Here is a 7,622-nt window from a genome sequence, read left to right on the forward strand (position 1 = left end):
GTGTTTGGGGGTTATTTTTGTATTGTTTTTTGTAACCATCTATATATTTTAGCTGATCGACAATGATATTTTCTGAATTTGAGAAACTCTTGGAAGACTAAAAAAGTGTTGAAATTTGAAACAAAAACAGAACATGGAGCTCAATTTGAAAAAGGTTGTATATCTACTCCCTTCATTTCTTTTTAATAGGCTGATTTTGTTTTTAGAGAAATTTAAGGAAATTAAGAAAACTAATCATTGAAAGTGGTCTCATGACACTTGTCAATAAAAGAATGAAGTGAAATGGTTCCCATGACACTTGTCTAAAAGAAGTGAAGTGAAATGGTCCTCATGACATGGTCAGCAAAAGAAAGTAAAATGGTCCACATGACACTTGTCATTAAAACAAGTTAAGAGAAAAGTGGTCCTAGAAAATTAAAGTAACATGACTTTCCCAATTAGGAAACCAACCTATTTTTTTTTTTGAAACATTTATTTATAGAAACCAGTCTATTAAAAAGGAACAGAGAGAATATAATACTCCCTTTTTTAGTGAAAGATATTCTCCCTTTTATAAGATAAATTTGATTAGCCAGAAATGATCCGACAATGATCTGAGTTTGAGACTCTAGTACAGGGTCAAATGCAAGCTCATCATCAAATGGTACAAATGGGGCTTATTTTCTTGCAGGTAAAGTGTCCATACTCAATTGTCCTACTCCTGCATTAATTTAACTTCTATGTTAATTTCAATATTACGCTATTGGGGACTCGAATCTGGGACCTCCTGAAACATAGGAAATTTTGGGAACGAGGATGACCAGCTGAGCTAGGTGCCCGTTCTTAATATTATTTTTTATGATTTTTTTTAATGGGCTGCTGAAAACAACTAAGGAAAAACAACAAAAGAAATACTACAAGGAAAGAAAGAGCAGGAGTAAAAATAGCAGCTAAAATGCATTAGGAGAAAAAATGCACTCGGATGGTGAGAAGATGTCCCACAGTTGCTAGACATTCTGCTTGATAACGTACAAAGATGAATTATGAATTTGGATAATTTCTTCTGGCAACAAACCTTAACAACGTCCCGAGATGAGTTAAAATTCATTTTCAAAGGATTAGAATTTATATACATTTTTTCTGACGACGAACCTTAAAACCACACGAGAATGAATTAAAATTTATATGCATTATCTCCGACGACAAACCTTAGCGCTACACAGAAATACCCTTATAATTGGTAATACCCATAGCGGTGGTCACATTTAAAATTTATTTGTATGACTTCCATAGCAAACCTTTATGCCATTGGCGGAGAAATACATAGTAACTTTATTTTCTAATTAGCACCCTTAAAGCCAAGCATTATGGTGTGCCAGTTTTCTTGGCCTTGGCTATATTATAGCGAGCAATGCTACATTATAGCATTTGTGATAGCCAAAACCAAGTACTATGGCATATGTAGTGAAAAGCCAAGCTTTGGCTAGTGAGTGATACAGATGTGCACACAACTGGCCAATGTTGGTCCAGGTGACCTATTCAACAAGGCAAAATAACTAAGAGGTGAGATGAACTGATCACAGAACATGTCACTGAGTCCAAAACTGTGAAGAACTTTTAAGTTTAAACCATGTCATTCATGTTCCAAAATTTCAAACAATTTCCGGAAGCAAAACAAGTTAACTTTTTTGAGATTAACTTTTGCTTACGAAAAAAGCAGGAAGTGTTTCTACTTTTGGGTGTCCAAACATAGAACACCTGAATATGCTTGGACATATGATTCATTAATGACTGGTCGAACCATACGAACTTGACCGAGTAACTTTGCCGGATTGACATTTTTCGAAACTTAGAAAAAAAGAAAAAGATATGTCTAAAACGAATTTAATACCGCCAGAATAAGAAGAACAGGTGGCGGCGATTCCCGTCAAATTCTACTATTTACGTCGTCTAAGAAAACTTCCCTCCTCTTGAACGACAGCGAACTGTTTCTGAAATCTGATTTTACCTAAATCTCTGTCTTCTCTCCTCCCTCCCTTTTTTTCTAACTTCATCTTTTCTTTTCTTTTCCTCTTTTTTACCATGGAAGGATAGACTATGTAAAAAGCTCAACACTCCTTCAACTCAATCCTCCTCCTCTTCTTCCTTTTAAGCTCACATACTCAATCTTTGTCTCTCAATTGATTGACAAGATCGAGATCTTGATTCTTCACTAATCTTGAATTCAAGAAATAGTGAAGACCTCTTCAATTCCAGTTCAAAGCAAAAAAGAAGAGGACTTGTTCAACTTACTGTACGGTCCACAATCAGGTGAGCTGAAATCTATATAGATCGATATATGTAGCTTTATTATTTTTTGAAAGATTCATACTTTACACTTTCTTCGTGTAGATCTCCATAAAATTACAGTGTATTTTGTTCTTTTGTGTGTTTTCTTAAGATCTCAGAAAACATTTTGTTTGTTGCTAGTTTACTGAGCCAAGTAAATGATCCACTTCTGATTTTTCAAGTAAACTGTGGTTGTACTGGAAACTCGAAGCTCTAATGTGTTGAGCCTAGTAACAAAATCATGGGTTTTTTTTGGTTGATTCATGAAAAAGTTGATCTGGAAGCTAGTTTTAGTTCAGATTATGTAATTGATGGATCTGCTTAACTTTATTACTGATGCCATATGGCTAAGCTTTAAGCTTATTCTAAGTTGAGTTTCCAATATTGTAGAACTACTAAAGTACTACTCTAGATTTACTTAGATCAAGCACCTTTAGTTTTAGATGCGAATTAGAGGAAAAGAGTGTTTCATAACCCTCAACTTTTATGTGACCAAATGTGCCATATTTTATAAGTTTTGAAATATAGATAATCCACCCATTACGTCAATCTATATGTGAAAATGTGATCTATGTCTAATTGGATCTTCAACACTAGAGAACTCTAGTGATGTGAGTTGGGGTTTGGTTCCTTGGCCCGACTCCAATCTCTTCCATATCCAAATTATCTTGTACATAAAGAATGGAATTTTGTCATCGTCACCTGCTTTTGCATTTATTGCCTCTCATTTGTTATTTGTTTGCGTCTATGTGTACATTATGTGTATGCTATGTGTATGTGTAGATGTCGAACTGTGAAAATAATTTCCTTCTCATTTTGATCCGTTTTTTTACAGCTCACAGCCGTGAAGTAACCAAAGGATATTATGGGGTCTAAATCGAACCCGCCTGGGAATAGAACTCGGAGCTCATTATCGATTTTTATTGTGATTGGTCTCTGTTGTTTCTTCTACGTACTCGGGGCTTGGCAAAAGAGTGGTTTTGGAAAGGGGGATAGCATAGCGTTGGACATCACCAAACAAACAGATTGCAGTATCTTATCAAACTTGAATTTTGAAACCCATCACAATGACGTGGATACGGAGCCAATTAAACCTTCAGAACCAAAAATTAAAGTCTATAAACCATGTGGTGTTGAGTTCAAGGATTATACACCTTGCCAGGAACAAGAACGTGCTATGAAGTTCCCAAGAGAAGATATGATATACAGAGAGAGACATTGCCCCCGAGATGACGAAAAATTGAAATGTCTTATTCCAGCACCTAAAGGGTACACAACCCCGTTTGCTTGGCCAAAGAGTCGTGACTATGCTCACTATGCGAATGTTCCGTACAAGCATCTTGCAGTTGAGAAGGCTGTCCAGCACTGGGTCGAGTATAAGGGCGATGTGTTCAAATTTCCAGGTGGAGGTACAATGTTTCCTCAAGGAGCCGATGCATATATTGACGAACTTGCATCAGTTATTCCAATTGCAGATGGCACAGTCAGAACTGCTCTGGACACTGGTTGCGGAGTATGTCAATCACTCTTATTTCATGCTTTTTTTCTTTGTTTTTACTTGAATGGAGATCAAGTAGATTTTGTTTTACGTAACAGCTTAAAGCATAGAAATTTTGTAGGACTCTCACTCCAAACGTCTCAATGTTTTTTCTAAACTAACTACATCAAGCGTGACACAGGTTGCGAGTTGGGGTGCTTACCTTTTGAAGAGAAATGTGTTGGCAATGTCATTTGCACCAAGAGATAATCATGAAGCACAGGTACAATTTGCATTGGAACGAGGAGTGCCTGCTGTTATTGGTGTGCTTGGATCTAAAAATCTTCCATACCCATCAAGAGCTTTCGACATGGCTCAGTGCTCTCGATGTTTAATTCCATGGACATTGAATGGTAAGAATAAGATTCGGTTCACTTGGAAGATGGAACTGTAGCAACTTCTGATTTTTCATAATTTTTGGTTGATACTGGATGGTATGAGTAGGAGCGGTTAATATTTGCTTGCTAGATCTATAGATGCAGGTAGAAATTAAGATCTTAGGAACTATATCTCTTCTCTTCTTGTCTTATACGAAGAAAATATTCGGAGTAGAACGGATGAAAAGAATTACTAGAGTGTATGCATTTTTATTGGTATTCTAGTCAGAGTAAAACCTTAGAAGTAACTGACGGGATTAAGTTATTTGTTCAATCTTTTTTTTTTATACAGATGGAAAATATCTAATGGAAGTCGATCGTGTTCTCAGACCTGGTGGGTTTTGGATCCTGTCCGGTCCTCCCATAAATTGGAGAACTTACTATCAAACCTGGAAGAGGTCAAAGGAAGAACTTGCAGAAGAACAAAGAAACCTTGAAGAGTTGGCTGAAAGTCTATGCTGGGAGAAGAAGTATGAAAAAGGTGATATTGCCATCTGGAGGAAGAAAACGAACTCTGCTGCTTGTAGCAGGAGGTCTGCTGATTTCTGTGATGCTACTGATTTTGATGACGTCTGGTGAGTTGTTTTACATTTAAGTTTGGAAGATTTTGATTGACTTTGTATCTCATATTCATCGAATTGGTAGGGTTAGTGTAAGTATCATGCACAAAGTTAGGGCAACTCGTTCACGGGTGTACATCTTACTGCCCATTGTTTGATGTTTAATTATTCAAAATAAAGTATTGTGTACCGTCTCGATTTCTCCTTGGTGTTTGCGTTCTTATACTTGACTGCAACTTATATTATAGGTACAAGAGTATGAAGACTTGTGTAACTCCATACCCGGAGGTTTCAAGTCCAACTGAAGTAGCTGGGGGAAAATTGAAGAAGTTTCCTGCTAGGCTTTTGGCAGTTCCTCCCAGAATATCTCAAGGATCTGTTCCAGGGGTCACAGAGGAATCTTATCAAGAGGACAACAGACTTTGGAAAAAGCATGTTAATACCTACAAAAGGATTAATAAGTTAATTGGCTCCGAAAGATACCGAAACATTATGGATATGAATGCTGGCCTTGGAGGTTTTGCAGCAGCACTTGAATCACCAAAGTCATGGGTGATGAATGTTGTGCCCACCATTGCTGAGGAGAACACACTAGGTGTTGTTTATGAGAGAGGTTTAATCGGGATATATCATGACTGGTATGTCCTTTGCGAATCTTATATAGCAGGCATGAATTTCCTAGCGCTTTATTCATTATGCCTTTCGTGAGAAATACTCTAGATTACAATACGAGAATCAGTTCTGCATCTGTTATTTGAGGCCTTTATTCATAGCGCTAACATGTCGATCCTCCATGATTGCCAACATATGCATGTTCAAGGAATCAATCAAAAGAGCATGTTTTTCTTTGTAAAATTATAGGTCATACGAAACTAGTTTTTTTTTTCCCCTTTTCTCTCGAAGGTTATGGTTATTTTGATTAATGGGATTCTCCGTTTATTGGCATCTTGGAAGTAATATGTTTAATACTGTTTCAGGTGCGAAGCTTTCTCAACTTACCCACGAACATACGACCTTATTCATGCTAATGGTGTGTTCAGCTTGTACCTGAATAGGTAAGCTTCTACTCTATGTATAACATCTGGTGCTCGCAATTGGGGGAATGCATATATAATCTTGTGATACTAAGAGCCCCATGTTATCATGCCTTGATGCAGATACATGGTAGCCTACAGAAATTTAGCATTGTGACTGTAATATACTGTGGGATTCTTTTATGTGTCCTGACCATATAAGCTGGCTATATGAACAGGTGCAAAGCCGAAGACATTCTCTTAGAGATGGACCGAATTTTGCGTCCTGAAGGGGTAGTAATTATCCGAGATGAAGTCGAAGTTCTAAACAAGGTGAGGAGAATAGTCAGGGGCATGAGATGGAACACTAAAATGGTAGATCATGAGGATGGACCACTCGTCCCCGAAAAGATTCTTGTTGCCGTGAAACAGTATTGGGTTGCTAGCAGTAACAGCACATCCAGTGACGAATAGATCACCTAAAGCTATTTGTGACCTAAATGGATTGATGCAGACTTCATTTGTCAAGAAATGGGAATCAACTTGCTTCAAGGACCAGGTAATTGTGCTCCTTAGCCATTTGTTGTAAGTTAGTATTTATTTTTGATATTCTTATTGTAGCTTTAGTCGTATCAGGATTCTGTACGAATTTTGTAATCCAAATTCTAATATTAATATATAAGCACAGCGTATAAAGATGTGCAAGTGAATCTGCATAGTTGTTTTGCACACTAAAGAGGTAGTATATTTTATGTAATACGGGATGCCTGATGGGGGAAAATTAGAAGTCTGTACTGAAACAAGAGTCCTGTTGATTTGTTGACGTGCGGTTTGTTGAGAAAACTAATGAGAATTAAACAACAAAACTGAATCATTTTATTGATAAAACTAATGAGGATTAAACAACAAAAACTGAATTGGTAGCATTACAGGAGTCAGCAGACTTATTGCTACAAGCAGCAGATTTCGTTTCTTATTTTGCATATAGAAACTGTATTTTAATTTGGGTTGCTGCGTGATATAATATGTGGCAAACTCTGAGGTTTCTAGATATTCCACGGGTCCACCAATTTCGTGATATGATTGTTGGATTTTAAAAAAATGAAAATTAAAGCATAAGGTTGAAAAATATTCTCATCTATTTTGCATTGCCAAAAGCCATCTTGTTCTGTGTACATAACGAGAGCATCGAAAAAAAAGAGGTCAGGCGAATAACCCTAGGGTTAAGGTTCTCGTGGGTTTTCTCCCATGGAGGCAGCTGATACATCTTGATCTTTCTATACTTCGTCTACTGTATTGTGTTGCCTTCTTCGTCTCAACAGGAAGTCGTTGTGAACCAATTGAAGCCAACAATGGCCATGTGGTTGCGCCAAAATCATTTTTTTTCTCCCTCAGATGCTGAAACCCTGTATCAAAGGCGATCATATCTCCATTAGAATATCTGAAGATGAATACCAAGCACATAGTGATGAATGCAAATACTGTTTAATTGATGGGCTTGCACAACTCAAAAGTTTTATTTTCCTCGAACATCCATGCATAGTCGAAGGCCGTTGGCTGATATCCAACGGAGTATGACTCTGGGAAATGATTTTTTCCGCTTCAAATTTTCAACATTTAGAGAACTCTTTGCGTTCGTTTATCAGGTATGAGTTCGTATCTATGATTTGGGTTTGGCATAATGGCACACTAAAACGTTAATTGAAATTGCTAGTGCGATTGGGGAGTCGTCACTATGTCTCTTCGCAACAGTCTTGGTTGAAGTTGATATGTCAGAAAAGCTTGGTGATGATATATTGATCGAGTGCGAGGGCTATGCTTCCATCGG

At 37.2% G+C, this 7,622-nt stretch overlaps 1 protein-coding gene across 1 annotated transcript; it reads left to right on the top strand.

Moving 5' to 3' along the window:
• Positions 1-1,896: 1,896 nt before the first annotated feature.
• On the top strand, positions 1,897-6,530 carry LOC113297352 (probable methyltransferase PMT14). Its single transcript, XM_026545787.1, has 7 exons — positions 1,897-2,289; positions 3,143-3,820; positions 3,987-4,197; positions 4,514-4,796; positions 5,030-5,419; positions 5,759-5,836; positions 6,034-6,530. Exons 2-7 carry the CDS (start codon positions 3,173-3,175, stop codon positions 6,266-6,268), a joined length of 1,845 nt encoding a protein of 614 aa, XP_026401572.1. The 5' UTR covers positions 1,897-2,289; positions 3,143-3,172; the 3' UTR covers positions 6,269-6,530.
• Positions 6,531-7,622: the final 1,092 nt, after the last annotated feature.

Source organism: Papaver somniferum, chromosome 7 (assembly GCF_003573695.1).
Source record: "Papaver somniferum cultivar HN1 chromosome 7, ASM357369v1, whole genome shotgun sequence".
Classification (NCBI taxonomy): domain Eukaryota; kingdom Viridiplantae; phylum Streptophyta; class Magnoliopsida; order Ranunculales; family Papaveraceae; genus Papaver; species Papaver somniferum.